General features: G+C 46.9%; 1 protein-coding gene across 3 annotated transcripts in view; it reads right to left on the bottom strand.

Annotated features, from left to right (window-relative positions):
- PASK (PAS domain containing serine/threonine kinase) overlaps nucleotides 1-25,065 on the bottom strand; it is a 514,076-nt gene that overhangs the window by 293,733 nt on the left and 195,278 nt on the right. For all 3 annotated transcript variants that reach the window (XM_033957505.1, XM_033957503.1, XM_033957504.1), the window contains one exon: nucleotides 4,210-4,503. In XM_033957505.1, coding sequence (XP_033813396.1) covers nucleotides 4,210-4,503 — 294 coding nt within the window. The remainder of the gene's footprint in view (nucleotides 1-4,209; nucleotides 4,504-25,065) is intronic.

Raw genomic sequence — 25,065 nt, 5'->3', positions numbered from 1 at the left:
CAGATTTGAAACATGTATCCTGCCAGCAGTGGTGTACCTATGGTATGTGGCACCCAGGGCCCATCATTTTTTGACAACCCCCCCCCCAATGTAAAAAAATATATTTTTTAATAACCATGAAATGGAATAAATGGTCATAATAGAATCAGGCAGTGAAAATTTTCTTTTATTGAATCTCATATATGTAACCATTATTCCAAACATACCATAACATAACATAAATTATGTCTGAATTGTCATGACATCAGAAATACATATGGAGTAGTTGCAGGTGATCCTTGGTACAGTTCTGATTGTGTTAGTTCAGTTTTATGTGTTTTTTGAATAGAAGAGTTTTTATTTCTTTTTTGAAGGTTTTGTAGTCTGTGGTCGAGATCAATAGGTTGCAGAGTTGGGGGTCGAGTGTTGCAGCTCGAATGACTAGAAGGTTGTCGAACTGTTTTTTTCTTTTGACGTTTTTGGTTGGAGGGTGTGTGAATGGTGCGTGAGTTCTCCTATGTCTGGTTGAGGTGGATTGAATTATTTAGCTGAAGAAATTAGTTACCCCCCCATTCCACACACATTAATTCTCTTCCATTATTGTTCCCATTATAAAAAACACTGATAAGTTCCCAGAAAAAAAATACATTAAAATAAGAAGTGAAAACAAAGGTCCCTACAGATGAGAACATAACATAAGAATAGCCTAACTGGGTCAGACCAATGGCTATCATGCCCAGTAACCCATTCTCATGGTAGCCAATCCAGGTCACTAGTACCTGGTCAAAACCCAAAGAGTAGCAACATTCCATGCTACCAATCCAGGGCAAGCAGACACTTCCCCCATGTCTTAATAACAGACTATGGACTTTTCCTCCAGGAATTTGTCCAAACCTTTCTTAAAACCAGCTACACTATCTACTTTTACCATAACTTCTGGCCACTTCATTTTTAAGCTGAGATCTTTCCTTCCAAACAGAGACCTTGCTAGATATCAAATAAAGCACAATGTAACTTCACATGGACTTAGCTGTGCAGGAAATGTGAATCTCCTCATATACCCACCATATAGTGCAAAAATGTGCAAAGGTCTGGTTTTTTTTCTTTCGATCACTACATAGCCTAATGCCACACAAGCAGCGCTGTTACAAACATATTCTGAAGGTCAATGCTAAGGTTAACAAAGTTTCCTTCCTTCAACCACTGGGGGGTGGAAATGGGGCCGGAGTTTGCTCAGCAGAATTTCCCAGACCAACTCTTCCTCTCAACACATTGACACGCTGCAACCACCACTAGGAACACCTCACCGGCTAGGCCAGCAATGCTTATAAACTTTATAAAACACATTATTATATTTTCTTATAAAGCACATTGTGAATGGTATCCCCCGGCCTATACAATATTTTTCTTCTGCAGACCATTCAAAAGTCTGACCAAATCCTCGTTTCACTTGCATTATAAAGTACTGAGGATGCCATCTCTCCCCAATCCCAGGTCCTAAAGTCTAAGACAGTAGCGCAAACTAGTGCTGCCCGATTTATGGAAAAAAAAAATATTCAATTTGATTCAGCCTATTGAATTTGTTTTTCAATTCGATTCGATTTTTCTGCCCAATTGGGTGTTTTTTTCAAACATCCTGGTGGGTTTATTTTATAGCTTTTTCATCCCCTTTGGCTTCTCCTAACCACACTGGCGATGTGGTGTAAACCAGTGGTTCCCAACCCTGTCCTGGAGGACCACCAGGCCAATCAGGTTTTCAGGATAGCCCTAATGAATATGCATGGAGCAGATTTGCATGCCTCTCACTTCCATTATATGCAAATCTCTCTCATGCATATTCATTAGGGCTAGCCTGAAAACCCGATTGGCCTGTGGTCCTCCAGGACAAGGTTGGGAACCAGTGGTGTAAACAAAATAAAGAAACAAAAGGACTTTTCCTCTCTCTGTTAAATCCTAGCTCACGTTTGCGGTCTAACACCAGATCTGGCAGGATACACTTTTCAAATCTGACATATTGTAATCACAAAACAGAAAATAAAATTATTTTTTCTACCTTTTGTTATCTGGTCAATATTCAAATCTTTTTGGTCCCAGGCTCTGGTTGTCTTGCTTGCCATGGTCTCCTTCTTTCTTCTTTCTCCGTGCTAACCATCAATCTGCCATCTCTGTTCTCCACTTCTGTTTACCTTTCCTCCCCCGGAGGTCTGGCATCTTTCCTTTTTTTTTTATCTCCATCCACAGATTCACCTTTCTCAACTACCCTTTCATCCAAGATCTCTCCCTCCTTCCCCACCATCCCAGGGTCCACCATCTCTCCCTTTCTCTTCCCAACTATCCTCCTATCCAGTATCTCTATCCCCCCTCACCATTTTTTGTGTCCAACTTCTCTCCCTTTCTGTTCCTTCCCTCCCTAAATCCCATTACCCATTCCTCTGTTTTTAGACCCATTATTTCTTCCCCCAAAGTCTGGCATATGCACGTATCTTTGAACCCCCCCTTCCCTCTCTCCCTCCGTGTACTTCTACACCAGGAACCCCCTCCCCTGGAGGTCTGTTCCCCACCGAAGGCCTGCCCCCCCCAAAGAACTGCACCTCCCCCACAAAGGTCTGTCCCCCCTGAAGGCCTGCACCCACCCTGAAGGCCTGCATCCCCACGAAGGACTGTCCCCCCTGAAGACATGCACCCACCCTGAAGGCCTGAACCCCCCTGAAAGCCTGCACCCCACCCGAAGGACTGCACCTCCCCCCGTAGGCCTTCACCCACCCTGAAGGCCTACACCCCACCCCTGAAGGCCTGCCCCTCCCCCCCGAAAGTCTGTCCCCCCTGAAGGCCTGCACCCCCCCGAAGAACTGTCCCCCCTGAAGGCCTGTACCCACCCTGAAGGCCTACACCCCACCCTTGAAGGCCTGCACCCCCCTCACCCGAAGGACTGCACCTCCCCCCGAAGGTCTGTCCCCCCTGAAGCCTGCACCTACCCTGAAGGCCTGCACCTCCCCCTGAAGGACTGCACCTCTCCCCTGAAGGTCTGTCCCCCCTGATGGCCTGCACCCCCCCCCGATGGACTGCACCTCCCCCCCAAAGGTCTGTCCCTCCTGAAGGCTTGCACCCCCCCCGAAGGACTGCACCTCCCCCCCGAAGGTCTGTCCCCCCTGAAGGCCTGTCCACCCCTGAAGGCCTGTACCTCCCCCCTACACCCGAAGGACTGTCCCTCCTCTCCCTCCACCTCCCCTCGGGAAGGCCTGCGTGTTCCCCTCTGGCCTCCCTTTACCCGATTCCTCTTCAAAGCAACCTGCAGAAAAGATCGCGGGTACTTCAGCGATCCTTGCAGGTTGCCATAGGCCTCCCGAGTTGTCCCTCTGACTGCGGTCCCACCCCTCCTCTAATGTCAGAGGAGGAGCGGGACCGCGGCAGATGGACAACTCGGGAGGCCTATGGCAACCTGCAAGGATCGCTGAAGTACCCGCAATCTTTTCTGCAGGTTGCTTTGAAGAGGAATCGCAAAGGGAGGCGAAAGCCTTGGGTTCAGGCCATGAGATGGGAAGTTCCCGGGCCATGACTCCAAGGCTGGGAGCACCCCCTCTTGGCTTGCAACCGGGGCGGACCTCCCTCCCCGCCCCCCCTTGGTACGCCACTGCCTGCCAGAGCTGGTGTTAGACTGCAAACACGAGTTAGGATTTAACAGAGAGAGAGAAAGTCTTTTTTATTTGTTTATTTTGTTTACACCACAGTGCCAGTGTGGTTAGGAGAAGGCAAAGGGGGTGAAGAGGCTATAAAAAGGGTGAAGAGGTTATAAAATAAACCTACCAGAATGTCTGAAAAAAACACCCAATTGGGCAGGAAAATTGAATCGATTCAATAGACTGAATCGAATCAAATTTTTTTTTTCCTGAATCGGGCAGCACTAGTGCAGACAGAGGTGTGTGAAGATGCAATGCTGAAAAAGTAGAGTGCTCTAGGTTATGAATAAGATTCTTGGAGAAGGGCATAGAACTTGAAATCTGAATAGCAAAGATGACTGTAGGTCAGGAACAAAGTAGAATCTATAAACCTGTATATTGGCTTAGTACTGGAACAGCAAGAGTAAAAGAAGTCCTACAGTAAGAAGAACCGGTAGGGGGAAGGGATCTGAGAGCACCAGCTGCTAACATATGCCTAGCTTTATCCAGCTTTACCTTCCTTCTATCAAAAGCACAAAGTTCAAAGTAAAAAAATATTAATATAAACTCTCACCTTTCCCAGAAGCTCCTCCTTCTCATAGCCAAACAGCATCAGAGCAAAACTGTTGTTGATGCCATAGATGGTTGCATCCGGCCGTAGGGTGATCAGACCACTGATGGTGGTGAAAACCCAAATGGTAGCAGTGTAGACCTCCTGTGTAAAAGATTCAGCCCTGTTATAGTCAGAGGTTTGGTCTTTTGAAACTTGGGTTCCTTCACATTCAGCAATTGTAACTTTCAGCTTTAAACTCAAAGGAAAGGTGGTACCCTCCCGTGTCCGGCCAACAGTCCTCTGAAGTTTTATGCTCTAGAAAAAAAGATAAATTAAATGCCTAGTAAAATTAAGACTTTTTCTGGACTATAAAAAATCTTGAAGCAAAACATTCCCTGGACCCTACTCTACAAAAATGCCGAGATCATATTCTTTTTACATGACTCATCTCACTATATATGCTTACCAAGTTCAGTCAAACCTCGGTTTGTGAGTGTTTTGCAAGATGAGCAAAACACTCCCGCAAACCTTAACTCACAAAACGAGTACTGTCCCGATAAACGAGCACACCCCGCTCGAACCAGCATCGCACCCCCGTGTTGGAAGTGGCATCCGCCCGCCCGGGACAGTACTCGTTTTGAGAATTAAGGAAAGATCCCGCATCTTACCTGGGCTGGGCCTTGAGCATCTGCGCATGCTCAAGGCCTTCTGGCTCTCATTCTCTCCGAGATCTCGGAGAGAACGAGAGCCAGAAGGCCTTGAGCATGTGCAAAAGCTCAAGGCCCAGCCCAGGTAAGAGGCGGGTCTTTCCTTAACTGGCACCGGCACGGAGCAGATGGGGTAAGAAGCTTGTTTGGGTAGGCGGGCAGATGCTGCTTCCAGCACGGGGGTGTGATGCGGTTCTCGGGGGGGGGGGGGAGCGTTTGCGGGGGGGTGCGATGCCGGTTTGAGGGGGGTGATGAAGCAGCGCTGGTAGCCTCGGAGGGGGGGGAGGTGGAACAAATCAAGCGAGCTTCCCTTACTTCCTATGGGGAAACTCGCTTTGATATACGAGCAATTTGGTTTACGAGCATGCTTCTGGAACGAAATATGCTCATAAACCAAGGTTCCACTGTATTATAAACAGAGAGGATAATTTTATCAAGCATTTTCAAATAGGTATTATAAAACTGTGTGATGATATACATGCTTAAAAAGGCAGCATACAGAAACACAATGCCCATTTTTACATAGTACAATTATGTGAAAAGTTGAAAAAATGACTTTTCATAAAGGCAATATAGGCATCAAAGCAGATGCAAATGTGTGCATGTCCTCTATGGCCCGGATTCTATAAGTGGCGCCATTGTCGTCAGTCACCTAAAAAATGGCCACCAAGTGCATGTTAATTATTGAAATGGCACTGTTTATAGAACTGCAGCTTCATGAAGGTAGGTACCAGAAATGTAGGCCAGGATTTTCAAGGCCTACATTTCTGGTGCCTACCTTCCATGTGAATCGCTATGGAGGAGCTTTATAACACCTAATGTCACTTTTGGCATTAACCATGCCTACAGTGCCATCAGGCAATATAAAGCGCCTCCGTAGCTCTGATGCAGATACTTTTTTTTAGGTGCTGGTAGGTGCCTACATATTTTTTAAAATGCTATTACTTTTTTTTAAACAGCGTTTTCCACTTCAGTTAGGCATCAGTAGGGTGCCTAAATTAAGACATCATTTATAGAATATGGGCTTATAAGAACATAAGAATTGCCGCTGCTGGGTCAGACCAGTGGTCCATCATGCCCAGCAATCCGCTACCACTACGCCCTTAGGTCAAAGACCAGTGCCCTAACTGGGTCTAGCCTTACCTGCGTATGTTCTGGTTCAGCAGGAACTTGTCTAACTTTGTCTTGAATCCCTGGAGGGTGTTTTCCCCTATAACAGCCTCTGGATAAGCATTCCAGATTTCTACCACTCATATTTTATAAAACATATGTAAATTACAGTTTAGCCAATATTTTGACCAAATCAAGCCCTCAAAATGCATACATGTGGTACACATACACAACATTTTATCGGTATGCATACTTACAAAATATAGCAGGGTATGCTTGGGAGGTAAAATTCCTTGCTAAAATCAAAGACTGCTTTATGGAGCAACTGGTTCAGGACCCAACAAGAGGCAAAGCAATTCTAGACCTAGTCCTTAGTGGAGATCATGACTTGGTGCACGAGCTAATGGTGCTGGGACCATTTGATAACAGTAATTAGGGATTACATTTACAACTACTATTAAATATTTCTACCAGATGCACGCAGCGCTGCACAGAGTCACAAAGAATAAGAAAACAGTCCCGGCTCGAAAGAGTTTACAATCTAAACAGGCAAGACAGACAAACAGGATGTCATGGATACAGTTAAGGGGAATGGTTAATCAGCAGGCTGAGTTGGAGGGCAGAGGAGTAGGGTTAAGGATTGAAAGTTATATCAAAAAGGTGGGTTTTCAGTCTGCTTTTAAACAAGGGAAGGGGCTTTACTTATCTGAGGAATGGAGTTCTCTGGGAGGTGTATAAGTTGAGAGAAGCAAGAAGAGATATTGAGGGGCAGCAGAATGAACACACTTGTAGGTCAGCAATAAGATCTTGAACTGTATGCGATGGCAGATAGGGAGCAAGTGAAGTGACTTAAGGAGAAGGTGACATGAGGTTGGTAGAAGATAAGACACGCAGCAGAGTTTTGCAAGGGGAAGAGGTGACACTGTGGGATACCAGTTAGGAGTAGATTGCAGTAATCTAAACTTGAGGTTACGAGAGCTTGGACAAGGGTCCGGGTAGTGTGCTCGGAGAGGAAGGGGCGAATTTTGGTGATACTGAAGAGATAGAAGCGACAGGTCTTAGCAGCTTGTTGGATATATATCAAATCTGATCACGTTATGGAGTACATACATAAAGGAAATCCAATACATTAACTGTTGCACAATGCCATAAACTACATGACAATGCTTTGAAGGAAGTTAACAGTTAAACATACTCACTTTCAAGTTGATTGTGTGCTTGGTTTAGTGAAACAGCTAACATTTATTACTCGTTTATTAATGAAACGATGATTTCAAGTGTCATGTTTTTTGTTTCTCCCCTACCAGAGACCACTATACTCTATACTATACATTTCATCCCGTGTCATCTGTCTAGTTAACAAATGTTTCTGTTTTAGTAGTCTCTCTTAAACTGCCATAATCTCATGCTCACTGCTAAATGCAAGTTGTTCCATGCCAGCAATTAATTGGTCACACATTTTCACCATATCATTTTTAGAGAGTTATTATCTGGTGTTCACAAGGTCTTCATCATCACTACTATCCTCAAGCTTTTCTTTATTTAACACCATTTTAGCAATCTCACCATCATTGAATGAATGCACAAGAGGTACATCTTTGTCAATATTCAGTACTTCATTAATATTTGCTGCCTCCAGCTTATTAACATTTTCAGATGACAGACTTCTGGCATAAGCAATGACGTTTGATATCATCAGCGTTTCATCACTGACATGGAAACCTTCACAAAGTCTTCCTCTACAGGTTCATTTTCATTGAACATTGTTGATGGCCAAAATTCATACGAAGCATTTTTTAATGCTAAACTTGTTACATGTTTCCAAGCATTGGCAAGTGCATAAATGAAACATGGAAACATGATGGCAGATGAAGGCCAAATGGCCCAAGCAGTCAGCCCATCCGCAGTAACCATTATCTCTTCCTCTCTCTAAGACAGTGATGGCTAACCTTTTTGAGCCCGAGTGCCCAAACTGCCGCACAAAACCAAAGAATTTCCTCAAAGTGCCAGCACGTCAATTAAACCTTAATAACAAGATTTTAGTATCTAAAAACTCTTTATAAAGTTGCCTGAACTATGTAACATCATTTTTAAAGGTTGGAATCTTTGTATTGTCAGAGAATCAATTTGATTCACAATCCTTTGGTTTTCATTTCAATTTATTGGCAATTTATAATGTTTTAATGATTTCATTCATGGGCCGAATACACACATACTTTTCTCTGTCGCCGCACTCTTTGACCAAAAGATTTGTAAGCCTGCAACCACGTCAAGGTAGACTCTTTCAGCAGCTCCCCTCCCTCCCCCTTACCTTTGTGGCCAAGTCAAAATGATCTACCAACAATAAAATTTTAAAAACACAAAGTACGCTGTACGCAGAGAAAATGTTAATTATCATTTATATTCCGCGGGTTTTCAAAGAGGTCAAGGCAGATGACTTTATGCAATGTCACCTCAGTAACAACTATACAAAAATAGACAAATATTCCCCCTTCCTTTTTACTAAACCGTGATAGCGGTTTTTAGTGCAGGGACCTGCGCTGAATGCCCCACGCTGCTCTTGAAGCTCATAGGCTCCCTGCGCTAAAAAACGCTATTGCGGTTTAGTAAAAGGGGGCCATAGTGCAAAATATAGACAGCATATATAAATTCTCACAACGGACACATTTTGATCACTAAATTGAAAATAAAATAATTTTCCTACCTTTGGTAATTTCATCAGTCTCTGGTTGCACTTTATTCTTCTGACTGTGCATCCAATATTTCTTCCCTTTTTTCAGCCTCCTGTATGCTTTCTCTCCTCCAGACCTCATTCCCTCCCCAAACTTTTTCTTTGTTTCACCCTGCCCCCTTCTTTCTTTTTCTCTCTCCATACCCTCTTTCATTCTGTATGTCTGTCTTTCTCTCTCTCTCCGTGCCCCATTTTTCTTTGTTTCACCCAGCCCTCTTTCTTTTTTTTTTTTTGGCTCCCTATCCCCCCCTTTCTTTCTTTCTCCTTGCCCTCCCCTATGCCACCACCATTGGGAAAATGCTGCCACCGCCACTGGGGAATAGGCTGCCACTGCCGCTATCGGGAACAGGCCGGCGCCGAGTTAGCCCTGCTTCTCTTCCCCACGGGGCCGACCAACTCTCGCCACTCGACGTCAATTCTAACATCGGAGAGGACGTTCTGGCCAGCCAGGCAGCGATTGGCTGGCCCAGAACGTCCTCCCGACATCAGAATTGATGTGGGTGGCGAGAGTTGGTCGGCCCCACAGGGAAAAGCAGGGAGAACTTGGCACCGGCCTGTTCCCAATGGCGGCGATGGCACTCAAGTGGCTAAAGAGACGCAGTTTGCCAGCCTAGGGAGAACACTGGAGGGTGGCCAGCTGTGCACCCCCTTGGGGCGTAAAACCGGGGCAGACCGCCCCCACCCTCACCTTGGTATGCCACTGTCTGTACCTCACTCCCTCCCTATGACCAAAAATTCTCCTTTCTTCTATTCTCCATGTACACAACCATCTCTTTCCCTCCCTTCCTCTCTCCCAAGTCCATGCCTTCTGTGTCCAAAAACACATTCCCTCCCCCACCTCAGCATCTCTTTCCCTCCCTTCCTCTCTCCCAAGTCCATGCCTTCTGTATCCAAAAACACATTCCCTCCCCCACCTCAGCATCTATTTCCCTCCCTTCCTCTCTCCCAAGTCCATGCCTTGTGTCCAAAAACCCATTCCCTCCCCCACCTCAGCATCTCTTTCCCTCCCTTCCTCTCTCCCAAGTCCATGCCTTATGTGTCCAAAAACCCATTCCATCCCCCACCTCAGCATCTCTTTTCCCTCCCTTCCTTTCTCCCAAGTTCATGCCTTCTGTGTGCAAAAACCCATTCCCTCCCCCTCCTCAGCATCTCTTTCCCTCCCTTCTTCTCTCCCAAGTCCATGCCTTCTGTGTGCAAAAACCCATTCCCTCCCCCACCTCAGCATCTTTCCCTCCTTTCCTCTCTCCCAAGTTCATGCTTTCTGTGTCCAAAAACCCATTCCATCCCCCACCTCAGCATCTCCTTCCCTCCTTTCCTCTCTCCCAAGTTCATGCTTTCTGTGTCCAAAAACCCATTCCATCCCCCACCTCAGCATCTCTTTCCCTCACTTCCTCTCTCCCAAGTTCATGCCTTCTGTGTCCAAAAACCCATTCCCTCCCCCTCCTCAGCATCTCTTTCCCTCCCTTCCTCTCTCCCAAGTCCATGCCTTCTGTGTGCAAAAACCCATTCCCTCCCCCACCTCAGCATCTCTTTCCCTCCTTTCCTCTCTCCCAAGTTCATGCCTTCTGTGTCCAAAAACCCATTCCCTCCCCCACCTCAGCATCTCTTTCCCTCCCTTCCTCTCTCCCAAGTCCATGCCTTCTGTGTGCAAAAACCCATTCCCTCCCCCACCTCGGCATCTCTTTCCCTCCTTTCCTCTCTCAAGTTCATGCTTTCTGTGTCCAAAAACCCATTCCATCCCCCACCTCAGCATCTCTTTCCCTCCCTTCCTCTCTCCAAAGTTCATGCCTTCTGTGTCCAAAAACCCATTCCCTCCCCACCTCAGCATCTCTTTCCCTCCCTTCCTCTATCCCAAGTCCATGCCTTCTGTGTGCAAAAACCCATTCCCTCCACCACCTCAGCATCTCTTTCCCTCCCTTCCTCTATCCCAAGTCCATGCCTTATGTGTCCAAAAACCCATTCCATCCCCCACCTCAGCATCTCTTTTCCCTCCCTTCCTTTCTCCCAAGTTCATGCCTTCTGTGTGCAAAAACCCATTCCCTCCCCCTCCTCAGCATCTCTTTCCCTCCCTTCTTCTCTCCCAAGTCCATGCCTTCTGTGTGCAAAAACCCATTCCCTCCCCCACCTCAGCATCTCTTTCCCTCCTTTCCTCTCTCCCAAGTCCATGCCTTCTGTGTGCAAAAACCCATTCCCCCCCACCTCAGCATCTCTTTCCCTCCTTTCCTCTCTCCCAAGTTCATGCTTTGTGTGTCCAAAAACCCATTCCATCCCCCACCTCAGCATCTCTTTCCCTCCCTTCCTCTCTCCCAAGTTCATGCCTTCTGTGTCCAAAAACCCATTCCCTCCCCCTCCTCAGCATCTCTTTCCCTCCCTTCCTCTCTCCCAAGTCCATGCCTTCTGTGTGCAAAAACCCATTCCCTCCCCCACCTCAGCATCTCTTTCCCTCCTTTCCTCTCTCCCAAGTTCATGCCTTCTGTGTCCAAAAACCCATTCCCTACCCCAACTCAGCATCTCTTTCCCTCCCTTCCTCTCTCCCAAGTCCATGCCTTCTGTGTGCAAAAACCCATTCCCTCCCCCACCTCAGCATCTCTTTCCCTCCTTTCCTCTCTCTTAAGTTCATGCTTTCTGTGTCCAAAAACCCATTCCATCCCCCACCTCAGCATCTCTTTCCCTCCCTTCCTCTCTCCCAAGTTCATGCCTTCTGTGTCCAAAAACCCATTCCCTCCCCACCTCAGCATCTCTTTCCCTCCCTTCCTCTCTCCCAAGTCCATGCCTTCTGTGTGCAAAAACCCATTCCCTCCACCACCTCAGCATCTCTTTCCCTCCCTTCCTCTATCCCAAGTCCATGCCTTCTGTGTCCAAAAACCCATTCCATCCCCCACCTCAGCATCTCTTTTCCCTCCCTTCCTTTCTCCCAAGTTCATGCCTTGTGTCCAAAACGCACTCCCTCCCCCTTTTGTGTTCCCCGTTTGTCTCCTAGCCCATCTTAGCAACTTTCTCAGCAAAAGGCTTCGACTTCGTGCGCAACTGGACGGCGTTCTGGGGAAAAAGCAAGTACTACACAAGGGATGGACTACACCTCAACAAGGAAGGAGCAAGAGTTTTGGCAGGCAACATGAAGAAAGCAATAGAGAAGGCTTTAAACTGAAGGACAGGGGAAAGCCGATAGTCGACCACCGGTCGATGGCACGGACAACAGGATGCCCCGACGTAGAAACAAAGGACTACTACTCATACACAAGAGAGGTCGACCTCACAGCCAACAAAGGAGAACAAGCAGGAAGAGACAACTCAGACACAGGAGGGGATGACCACACAGCAAACATGGGAGATAACACAGGAGCAGTAAAGGATACCGTAAATGAAACTGTAAGGACAGCCAAGAGTAGAAGGTCCAAAAAGGTAACACGAAGGGAACTTAGATGTATGTATACAAATGCTAGAAGTCTAGGAAACAAAATGGGAGAACTAGAGACGATAGCAAGACATGAGAACATGGATATCATTGGCATAACAGAAACATGGTGGAATGAAGAAAACAAATGGGACACAGTACTACAGGGATACAAACTATATAGAAGGGATCGAGAAGGGCAGAAAGGTGGAGGTATTGCCCTATATGTTAAGGAAGGAATAGATTCTGCTGGAATGATTACAACAGACAGGAAAGAGAAGCTGGAGTCCCTCTGGATCAAAATTCCTGGTCACAATGGCGCAGATACAAAAATTGGCCTTTACTATCGTCCCCCAGGACAGGCGGAGGTCACTGACTCAGAAATGATGGAGGAAATCAAACAAGTATGCAAGACAGGCAATGTAGTTATATTGGGAGACTTCAATTTCCCAGGAATAGACTGGAAACTAGGAGCCTCCAACTGCGGCAAGGAGGCCAAGTTCCTGGAGGTGCTAGGGGATTGCTTCCTGGAGCAAATGGTAAAAGAGCCGACAAGAGGCGATGCCACCTTGGACTTGGTCCTAAATGGTCTCACCGGACCGATAACAGAAGTAGAAGTCATGGTTCCACTGGGAACGAGTGATCACAATGTAATCAACTTTAAACTTGACATCGGGAAAGGGAAACATGCCAAAACCTTAACCACCACTTTAAACTTTAAAAAGGGTAAATACGATTGCATGAGAGCCATGGTAACAAAACGACTCGAGAAGATGGTGGACAAACTTGAAACAATAGATCAGGGCATGGTGCCTATTGAAAAATACTATTGCAGAAGCACAAGATCTCTACATTCCGAGGATTTCTAAAGATCAGAGAACTAAAGGCAAAGGAGAACCGGCATGGCTTACCATACAGGTGAAGGAAGCCATAAAAGAAAAGAAGGACTCTTTCAAAAAATGGAAATGCACGAAGACAACCGAAGCCTGGAACAAACATAAAGATGAACAGAAGAAATGTCACAAGGCGGTGAGGGATGCAAAACAGGACTATGAGGAAAAAATAGCCCGGGAGGCCAAAAACTTCAAGCCCTTCTTTAGATACGTGAAAGGGAAAAAACCTGCAAAAGAGGCAGTGGGACCCCTGGACAACAAGGGAAGAAAAGGGTACATCATGGAAGATAAACAAATCGCAGACAAACTAAATTCCTTCTTTGCGTCCGTCTTTACGAAGGAGGACACCTCAACAATACCTGAAGCGGAGAAACTGTTTACAGGAGAAATAGAGGACAGCCTCACCACAGTTGTAGTGAACTTAGATCAGATATACTACCAGATCGACAAACTTAAAAGTGACAAATCCCCTGGACCGGATGAAATTCACCCGAGAGTCTTGAAGGAATTGAAGGTTGAAATCGGAGAGTTATTGCAAAAACTTGCAAACCTGTCAATCAGAACTGGTCAGATACCAGACGACTGGAGGAAAGCGAACGTCACGCCAATTTTCAAAAAAGGATCGAGAGGAGAACCGGGCAACTATAGACCTCACTGATCAAGGATAGCATAGTTCAGCACTTGGACACACACGACTTGATGAAACCCAGTCAACATGGATTCAGGAAAGGGAAATCGTGTTTGACGAATTTACTCCAATTCTTTGAGATCGTGAACAAGCAAATTGATAGTGGAAAGCCGGTGGACATAATATACTTGGACTTCCAGAAAGCATTTGACAAAGTTCCACACGAAAGACTTCTCAGGAAACTACAAAGCCATGGCATAGAGGGAGATATACAAAGATGGATAGGCAAATGGCTGGATAACAGGAAGCAGAGAGTGGGCATAAATGGGAAGTTCTCCGACTGGGAGAAAGTGACTAGTGGTGTACCCCAGGGCTCGGTACTTGGGCCGATCCTTTTTAATATTTATATCAATGACCTGGAAAACGGAACATCCAGTGAGATCATCAAGTTTGCAGACGACACAAAACTCTGCCGGGCAATCAGATCGCAGGAGGACAGTGAGGAACTCCAGAGCGATTTGTGTCGGTTAGAAAAATGGGCGGAGAAATGGCAGATGAAGTTCAACGTGGAGAAATGCAAGGTAATGCATTTAGGCAGTAAAAATAAGGAATACGAGTACAGAATGTCAGGTGCAACTCTGGGAAAAAGTGAACAAGAAAGGGATCTGGGTGTACTGATAGATAGGACCCTGAAGCCGTCGGCACAATGCGCGGCAGCGGCAAATAGAATTTTAGGCATGATAAAGAAAAGAATCTCGAGTAGATCGGAGAAAGTTATAATGCCGCTTTATAGGGCAATGGTCAGACCCCACTTGGAATACTGCGTCCAACATTGGTCTCCCTACCTAAAGAAGGATATAAAACTGCTGGAGAGGGTGCAGAGACGAGCAACTAAACTAGTGAAGGGTATGGAGAAACTGGAATATGAGGATCGACTTAAAACATTGGGATTGTTCTCCCTTGAGAAAAGGAGACTGCGTGGGGATATGATCGAGACCTTCAAAATACTGAAAGGAATCGACAAAATAGAGCAGAGAAGATTATTTACATTGTCCAATTTGACACGGACAAGAGGACATGAAATGAAGCTAAGGGGGGGCAAATTCAGGACTAATATCAGGAAGTTCTGCTTCACACAGAGAGTGGTTGACATCTGGAATACTCTCCCAGGGGAGATTATTGCGGAATCGACAGTCCTAGGCTTCAAAAGCAAACTAGATGCATATCTCCTTGAGAGAGGCATATAAAGATATGGTTGGCTATAAAATAAGCCAGGTGTATACCTAGCAGGGCCTCCGCGTGTGCGGATCGCCAGACTTGATGGACCGAAGGTCTGATCCGGAGATGGCGCTTCTTATGTTCTTATGTTAAATGTAGCTCGAGCCGCGTAGGCTTGTCTTCTATTTCCTGCCTGTCCTGCCGCGCACACAAAGCCAATCGGAAATCTTCCCCGACTTCAGCGCTGACGTCGGAGGGCGGGCTTTGCTTAAGCCCTCCCTCCGATGTCAGCGCTGACGTCGGGGAAGATTTCCGATCGGCTGTGTGAGCGGCAGGGCAGTCGGAGTAGAAGACGAGCCTCGCGGCTCGAGTTATATTTAACCCCGCGGGTCCCCCATCGTCCCCGTTCAGCTCTCTCTCCTGTGCACCCCCTGGTAGTACTGCCCTGATGGCGGCCCTGCGCGTGCCAGCTGCAAGGCCTTCGCGTGCCACAGTTGGCACGCGTGCCATAGGTTCGCCATCGCTGCTCTAAGAGATCCCATGTGCCTATCCCACGCTTTGTTGGCATCCTTAAGACTGAACTCCTTGAGAAAATCTTGAATTTTTATGCTGCTGTTAATTGCTTCAAGCATACAATTTAGAAAACAGTCTTTATACTTCATCTTCATGAAACATAAAATTCCTTGGTCACAAGGCTGTAATATGGATGTCACATTGGGTAGGAGGTAAATGCCAGAAATATTATTTTTCACAAGATGTTCTTGAAGTGCATGTGCAGAGCAGTTGTCTAGAACCAGAAGAACTTCACAGTTCTCTTCCAGTTCAGCTTCTCTATAATGAGCTCTTGCTGCTGGCACAAAGTGGTTATGGAACTAATCACTAAATGTTTCTCAGTTACCCATGTTTTCTTGTTAGCATAATAGTGCACAGATAGATGACGTACAGCCTTGAAACATCGGGAATATAGGCTTTTTCCAATCACTGCCAACTTTGTGTGTGCTTGCAGCATTGGTACATGCACGAACAGTTACTCTATCCTCTGTGTCCTTAAAACAAGTTCTATTACATCAATGAAGAATCTGTCATTTAGGTGTTATCCATCTATAGTTGCAAACTTTGCAGAAGGATGTCAATCACATCTTTCAGCTCCACCCCCCCACCACCCTCATCAAGTGGAGTATAGTGCCCTCTTCAATTTTTCCTTCTGCAAGCGAACTGCGAAGGTGTGTTCTGCTCAACTCAATTTTTATTTTCTTATTTTCAGGCATTTTCTGCTTTTTTTGTATGGCATTGGTGCCAGGAAGTCCCCATTCTTGGGGACTACTCTTCCTGGGAGAGGTTGTAGACCCGCAAAGGTGGACCGCTGCTCACAGCGCAATCCTTGGTGTGGTGTACCTGTGGAGCCAGTCTACTTTGTAATTTATCAAGGCTCAGGGTCTGTTCCCCTGGGAGCCTGCTCACCTGCTGATTTATCAGAGGCTTGAGCACAGGCTGTGGGACCCCTGTTTTGTTTTGTTTTTATTTATCATTTTAAAATGTTTAACAAAATCAAAACATTTTGTACAGAAAGATTGTCAGATCAGACACAAAATAACAAGAAATCATTTATATAATATTGACTAATTCTAATCAAACAATCTCAAGTCCTCTATACTGTGATCCAAGATTTATATGAGTGAACTTAAGGAAATCAGTTTATTAAATCTCTACAAAAGAAACGGTATCGTGTGACTGGCTTGAGGAGTTTATTCTATTATCAAATCCAATTTGATGTTACTATTGTATTGTTGTTGTAGTTATTGTTGTTGTTCCTTCTTTTTCCAAACGTTTCAGTGTCAGAAAAGCTGTAAGTTGAGCTGGTTCAAAAAACACATATTTATTATCTCGATACCTTATTATGCATTTACATGGGAAACGTAAAAAGAAAATACCACCCAGCTGTGTAACTCCTGCTTTCATCATAAGAAATTGACGCCTGCGATTCTGAGTTTCTCTACTAACGTCTGGAAACATTTGAATTTTCAAACCCAAAAACTCTTTATCCTTGTTCCTAAAAAACATTTTTAGAATCCAATCCTTGTCCGGCAACAACGCCACAGATAGCAAAAGAGTTGCTGGTTTAGCCAAATCTTTATCTGATGTTTCCAGGATTGCTGTCAAGTCTTGTTGAAGGTCTTGTGTTTCGTGTTTCTTATCCTCCGATTGTTGATCCCTTGCTTTAATAGGCAAATAGTATACTCGAGTGAGAGGAGGTAATGATTCCTCAGGAATATTAAGAATCTCCATAAAATACCTTTTTATCATCTCTCTCGGGTTTATAGATAAGATTTTAGGAAAGTTCAACAATCGTAGGTTATTAGTACGATAGTTGTTTTCCATAGTTTCTAATTTTCTTCTAATAATTTGATTATCTTTTATTATTGTAGATTGAACTTGTTTGATCGTTTTAACTTCATTTTCAAATTCTCCCACTTTTTCTTTAATATTCAAAATTTCCTGTTTATTTTCCTCTATTGTCTGTTTTTGAATTTTTATATTCTTTTCGCCTTCTTTAATTTATTTAGTTAGTGAGTCTCCCAGTTTAGAAACTAAGTCCCAAATTGAGTCAAGAGTCACTTCAGCTGGCTTTTCATGTTTAAAGAAAGTCTCATGTAAAGATTGAAAAGGCTCACCTTGACTGCCTTCTGTCTGTTGGTCTGGATTTTCTCCTCCTTCTGCTCTATCCGCTGGAGCTATCTCTGGGCTTAACAAAGCCATAGAGACTTCCCCTTGCTGGCTCCCCGATGTTACAGCCTCTCGGTCAGGGAGTGCTGCAGCTTCTGGCCCACTCCTTTCGCGTGGGGAACTCGCACTCAGCGGTGGGGGAGGTGGATTCCTCTGGTCGGGGCTCAGCGTGGTATCCAGCCCCAGGACTTCTGGTCCGGCGTCACTCCACGTCGCAGAGTCCAGCGGGCGACTCCCCGACGCCACTGACTCCCTCTGAAGTCGCTGAAGAAAATGTTCTATTGAAGCGAGAGGGGGGTGTTCAAGACGCTGCGAGGCTGCAGCGGCGCTCTTACCCCGTCTCTTCAGCATCGCGACCGACAAAGAATCTAATCGCTGTAAAGAGTGAAAGCGGAAATTCCCTCAGCGTCTCACCAGACACCGGTACAAATCGCCATCTTGGATCCTAAGTGATATCAGAGGTGGGGCCCCTGTTTAACAGCCCTTTGGGTTTCAGGGAGCTGGCCTTGTGTTAATCTCCCATTGCATTGCGCAGTTCCCTGGAGGTGGAGTAAGAACATAAGTGTCAACTTGAAGATCTTCAGTGGAGGACAGTGTCCAGCAGGAATCTGAGGCAGAAAAGCCCTTTCTTCAGGCAAGCTGTAGCAAAGCTGACTCAGACTGGAATAGCAGACACCACAGTGAGTATGGTCCATTATTCCCTATGGGGAGAATCAGAGGATTTAAAAGGTCAAATTTAAGGGTTTCTGGGACCAGGATTTGGTCCCCCCCCCCCTTCAAAACCCCTTTCACATAGGCAGTTTTTGGCATGATATTTATAGAAGCAGTCATCTTGAATTTTAAACTATCTTTTCCTCTAAAGCAGGGGTGTCAAATGTCGGTACTCGAGGGCTGCAACCCAGTCCGGTTTTCAGGATTTCCCCAATGAATATGCATGATATCTATTAGCATACAATGAAAGCAGTGCGTGCAAATAGATCTCATGCATATTAATTGGGGAAATCCTGAAAACCTGACTGGATTGCGGCCCTCGAGGACCGACATTTGATACCCCTGCTCTAAAGATTCCATCTGACTCAAAACCACTCGTTTTGGCTAAGGATCACTTGAGATGGACTCCTCAGGCCATTCTTCCCTTGTATCATGCCAGTTTTGTGCACTTTTAATGGCCAAGGAGTGGTCATGTTCTGCGTGCTGTGGGACATGTGAGGAAGGGGTGGGAGCTTTGGGCTCAGCCTCCTTTGAGTTCTCCAGTACTGGGGAATCCAAGAGAATCTGCACAGCAGGAAAAAAATCCTGCTCAGAAGACACAAGCAGCGAAGGAGTGAAACAGAAGCACTTGGAAGTGGTAGACACCAAGAAACTCCAGTCAGAGGTCCTGCCTGTTCAGAGATTTACCCCAGAGTTAGAAAAACTCTTATGGAAAGCTTATTTGACTGGCCTGGGAAGCACTGCGCTGCCTGTGGGCATGCCAGCATTAAGCCAGGGAGAGTTCCCTCCTCCAAGGGTCTCTCCGCCACAAAGCAAGTCAGCCTCAAGCATCAGTGACCAATCAGAGTAAGACTGGGAGGCCAATCTCCATGCCTTTACTGTTTTATGGCTCAGCTACTTCCTAGGATGATTCGGCGTTCTTAGCCAGGAACAGGAATAGGGAGGTGGTTGCTGCTCTCAACCTAGGGGGCATCCCTCAATGTGGTGACTGTCCAAGTCCACTACTGTCCCACATGTTATTTTGGATGTGCTCAGTGAGCTGAAGTTGGAACTCTAACAGCCATCCACCTCACAGTGCTCAGTCATGAGTGAGACAAATGCTCAGGTCTCCTTTTCTCTGTGCATCCAGACATCACCTCGCTGGTCACTGATCAATGGGAATCCTCAGAAGGTGGTCAAACTCTACCCTATGGCTCTGGAATTCCAACAGCTGTTTTCTCAGCCAAAAGTGGATTCCGCAGTGGCTCAAGTAACCAAGTGTAACTCCCCTTCCCAGAAAGGGAAGAGTGATGTTAAAGTATGCACAGGATTGCAAGGTGGATGTGATCCTTAAAAGACAATTTCAAGCATTAGCTTTGGGGATCAAAGTGACAGCAGCAGCCTATTTTGGGGCATATGCCTGTCAAACCAGGTTAAGGTGGAGTCTTGTGGAAGAGGACGTCTGTTCCCAGCTGAAGATGTAGATTACTTGGCAGATGCTCTCTACGAAGTCATCAGAGTCATGACCAAGGTATTGGTGTACAGCGTTACTATTCACCGGATGCTCTGGATTAGGCAGTGGATGGGTGATTCAGCCTCCAAAAGTAATCTAATTTTAGTGAATCTGTTATTTCGAATTACAAAATGTATATACTACATTATAGTAGCTTGAGGAGGGCAGAATTATGAATAGAGATGAGAGAATGGAACTTCTTTGATTGAGGAGGGGAGCCGCGGCGCGAAAGCAGCACAAGCCGCGTGTAGGCTTGTTGCAGCGAGGAGAGAGGAGCCGGGAGACAGAGAAGGTAGCGGCGGCGGCGAGGGCGGGCAGCGGCGAGAGTAAGCTCCGCCCACCCGCACCGCGTCACCAGCGGAGCCAGAGGCCGGACTCCCCCTTAAGAGGAGGGGAGCCGCGGCGCGAAAGCAGCACAAGCCGCGTGGAGGCTTGTTGCAGCGAGGAGAGAGGAGCCGGGAGACAGAGAAGGTAGCGGCGGCGGCGAGGACGGGCAGCGGCGAGAGTAAGCTCCGCCCACCCGCACCGCGTCACCAGCGGAGCCAGAGGCCGGACTCCCCCTTAAGAGGAGGGGAGCCGCGGCGCGAAAGCAGCACAAGCCGCGTGGAGGCTTGTTGCAGCGAGGAGAGAGGAGCCGGGAGACAGAGAAGGTAGCGGCGGCGGCGAGGGCGGGCAGCGGCGAGAGTAAGCTCCGCCCACCCGCACCGCGTCACCAGCGGAGCCAGAGGCCGGACTCCCCCTTAAGAGGAGGGGAGCCGCGGCGCGAAAGCAGCACAAGCCGCGTGGAGGCTTGTTGCAGCGAGGAGAGAGGAGCCGGGAGACAGAGAAGGTAGCGGTGGCGGCGAGGGCGGGCAGCGGCGAGAGTAAGCTCCGCCCACCCGCACCGCGTCACCAGCGGAGCCAGAGGCCGGACTCCCCCTTAAGAGGAGGGGAGCCAACGGCGCCCAGCCGTTCGGCGCGCGGCGAAGGCGAGCGGAAAAGGCGCTCGCCTTAGCGAGAGCGCCTTTGCGAAGGGCCTCAAGAAGGGCAGGCCAGGTCACTACATCCAAGGACTCCAAGAAAGGAAGAAAGCAAGGTAAGGAAGTATACACATACACGCACACACACAAGTAAAAGGGAAGCAAACACAGAAAAGAAGGAAGGAGTAGGTCCAGGAAGGACCACACATCAAAGGAACGACAGGCAAGGAAGGCACTGAAGAACAGTAGCAAGGGCAAAAGACAGGTTAGAAGCAGGCTAAGAAGGTAGCACACACACATACACAGAGATAGCAGTAACAAGCTCAACAGGACAAGAAAAGGCGGACTCAGGAGAGAACACGAGCTAAAGGAAAAGGCAGCCACAGAGGGTAAGCAAGGGGCAAATAGCACAAGCGCATAAGTAAAAGGAAGCAAAAGACGAAGAAGGTAAGGAAGAGCCAGGCACAGGAGTGAAAACACTAGCAAAGAGCAACAGGACTCCTAGAGAGCGGACAAATATGGAAGCGGAAGGAACCCGAAGGATGAGCTTCCCAGTGTACTGCACCAACTGCCACATGTATGACTACCTCCCTTCCGGGCAGCAGTCATATGTGTGTGGACGATGCCAGGAACTGGTAAGCTTGAAGAGCGAAGTCAGTCGACTGAAGCTCAGGATCCAGGAGCTGGAGGGACTCTACATCTCCGAAGCCCCCTTCCAGACAGCCGAAGACCCCATGCAAGATGAGTGCATCGAGGAACAAGTCAGGGAGCTCGAGAGGTTCATTGAGGATGCCTACAGGAGAGTGGAAGAACAGGAGCACGGAAATGAGGAAGACACACAGAGCAGAGGACAAGGAACATCTGACACCAAGGTAGAGGATACCCGCGGAGGAACCTTGCTGGAAGAAACGAAGAACACCAAGGACACAGACCTGCGGCCGACACGGAGGCTGAAAGAAGGGAAATCTGCAATCCTGGTGGGAGACTCAATCCTGAGGCACGTTGACAGTCACATAGCAGGAGGGAGAGAGGATCGGCTAGTGACCTGTCTCCCAGGAGCGAGAACAAAGGACATCGTTGACAAGATTGAGAGAATCCTGGAAGGAGCAGAGACGGAAGAGACAGCAGTGATAGTCCACGTCGGGACGAACGATGTCACCAGGAGGGACTACAGCAAGAATGCACTGACTGAACAATTCAAGATCCTAGGAAGGAAACTGAAGATGAGGACCCAGAGGATAGCCTTCTCAGAGATCCTGCCAGTACCGAGGGCAGAAACGAAGAGGCAGACGGAGCTACAATCAATTAACGCATGGATGAGAAAATGGTGTGAGGAAGAGGGATTTCTCTTCGTGAGGAACTGGACAACGTTCTGGGGAAAGAACAAGCTTTTCAAGAAGGATGGTCTACACCTGAGCAAGGCGGGAACTAGACAACTAGCAAATAACGTCAGAAGAGCGATAGAGCAAGCTTTAAACTAAGAAGAGGGGGAAAGCCGACAGTCGACCTGGTATCGACGGTTCGGGAAACAGTACCCAATGAGGGTACTGAGGGGAAAGATTTTGGGGATGACACAAGTGGCAAGCAACAGACTATGAACAAACAAGGGAGTCAGATGAAGCGAGAGGGGGAAAGGATGAACATACTGGAAGGGGAAGTCAAAACGGGATTGGATGTTGAGAGAGAACAAGAGGAGGACAATAGGAACATGCCACAAGGGGAAGGCAATAGGAATCTACCACAAAGAAAGGCCAAAAGAGACAATACTCAGGAGTTGGCAGGCCAGGAAGGGGACAAAATGAAGCATGAAATGCAAGGTGGAATAGAAAGGAAGAGAAAATGCCAGGACTTGAACTGCATGTATACAAATGCAAGGAGCCTAAAGAACAAAATGGGGGAACTAGAGGTCATGGCCAATAATGAGAAACTAGACATCATAGGGATCACGGAAACATGGTGGAACGAGGAAAACAAATGGGACATAGTACTGCCAGGATACAAACTCTACCGAAAAGACAGGACTTACCAGAAGGGGGGAGGAATAGCACTATACATAAGGGATACAATTCACTCAACCACTGTGGACACAGCAGAGACAAATGCCCAACTGGAGGCATTGTGGATCAAAGTACCAGGAAGCAACGGAGCCGAGATAAAGATGGGACTGTTCTACCGTCCACCTGGGCAAACTGAAGCTGAAGATACAGAAATGGTAGCCGAGCTGAGAAGGGAATGCAAGAACCCAAACACCATAGTTATGGGAGATTTCAACTATCCTGGGATAGACTGGTGTCTCGGAAACTCAAAATGTGCAAGGGAAACGGAGTTCCTGGAAGCAGTACAGGACTGCTTCATGGAACAACTAGTCGAGGCACCAACGAGAGGATCAGCGACTCTGGATCTGATCCTCAATGGGCTGAAAGGCCCCGCGAAGGATGTGGAGATCATAGGACCACTAGGAACCAGTGACCACAACATGATTCAGTTCAAAGTGCAAGTAGGACTACCTATGGGAAAGAGAACCAAGGCAACAACATTTAACTTCAAGAAAGGGAACTATGATGCCATGAGACAAATGGTGAGAAAAAAGCTCAGAAACAGCTCCAAGGAAACGCGGACTGTGGAGCAAGCCTGGTCCCTATTCAAGGACACAGTAAACAAGGCACAAAACCTATATATACCAAGATTTAGGAAAGGTTCCAAGAAAAATCAGACAAAGGACCCTGCATGGATAACCAGTGAAGTAAAGAAAGTGATAGGAGACAAGAAAAAATCATTTCGGAAGTGGAAAAAGGACAAAACTGAAGGAAACTGGAGAGAGCACAGGAAGCAACAAAAAGAATGTCACCGAGTAATCAGGAAAGCCAAGAAAGAGTATGAGGAGAGACTAGCCAAGGAAGCAAAAAATTTCAAACCATTTTTCCGATATGTGAAAGGGAAACAGCCAGCGAGGGAGGAGGTGGGGCCCCTGGACGAGGGTGACCGGAAGGGAGTGGTGAAAGAGGAAAAAGAGGTGGCTGGTAGGCTAAACAAGTTCTTCTCGTCGGTCTTTACAATAGAGGACACATCCAGTGTGCCAGAACCGGAAAAAATCTTCAGGGGAGATCAGGAGGGGAAACTATCATGCATGGAGGTAAGCCTCGAAGACGTTCTCAGGCAGATAGATAGATTAAGAACGGACAAAGCTCCGGGCCCAGACGGGATCCACCCGAGAATACTGAAAGAGCTTAGAGACGAAACAGCAGAATTACTGCAGCATATTTGCAACCTGTCCTTGAGAACAAGGGTAATCCCGGAGGACTGGAGGATAGCGAATGTTACACCGATCTTCAAAAAAGGATCGAGAGGCGACCCGGGAAACTACAGACCGGTGAGTTTAACCTCTGTTCCGGGGAAGATGGTCGAATCAATGATCAGGGAAGGTATCAACGAGCATATAGAAAAAAATAATCTGATGAGATCGAGCCAGCATGGTTTCTGTAAAGGCCGATCATGCCAGACAAATCTACTGCATTTCTTTGAGGGGATAAGTAAGCAATTGGACCAAGGTGACCCAGTAGACATTATATATCTGGATTTCCAAAAAGCCTTTGACAAGGTGCCCCATGAACGCTTACTGAAGAAGCTGTGGAGTCACGGGGTGGAAGGGAACGTGTACAGATGGATCAAAAATTGGCTGGCGGACAGGAAACAGAGGGTAGGAGTAAAGGGGCACTACTCTGACTGAATAGGGGTCACAAGTGGTGTTCCGCAAGGGTCAGTGCTGGGACCATTGCTGTTCAATATATTTATTAATGATCTAGAAACGGGGACAAAGTGCGAAGTTATCAAATTCGCGGATGACACAAAACTCTACAGCAGGGCCGGAACTGTTGAAGAATGCAAAGAACTGCAGAGCGACCTGAACAAACTGAGTGAGTGGGCAAAAAAATGGCAGATGAGCTTCAATGTGGAGAAATGTAAGGTCTTGCACATAGGGAAGGGGAACAACATGTACAGCTATACGATGGGAGGGAGGGTACTCGGGGAAGGAAGCCAAGAAAAAGATCTGGGGGTATTGGTGGATAACACAATGAAGCAGGCGGCGCAATGTGCAGCGGCCTCAAAAAAAGCGAACAGAATGCTGGGCATTATCAAAAAAGGTATCACTACCAGAACAAAAGAAGTTATCCTGCCACTATATCGAGCAATGGTGCGCCCACATCTGGAATACTGCGTCCAATACTGGTCACCATACCTCAAGAAGGACATGGCAATACTCGAGAGGGTCCAGAGGAGGGCAACGAGGATGATAAAGGGTATGGAGAACC

Source organism: Geotrypetes seraphini, chromosome 9 (assembly GCF_902459505.1).
Source record: "Geotrypetes seraphini chromosome 9, aGeoSer1.1, whole genome shotgun sequence".
NCBI classification, from domain to species: Eukaryota; Metazoa; Chordata; class Amphibia; order Gymnophiona; family Dermophiidae; genus Geotrypetes; species Geotrypetes seraphini.
The sequence above is the reverse complement of the archived record's forward strand: the minus strand, read 5'-3'. Positions and strand labels throughout refer to the sequence as shown.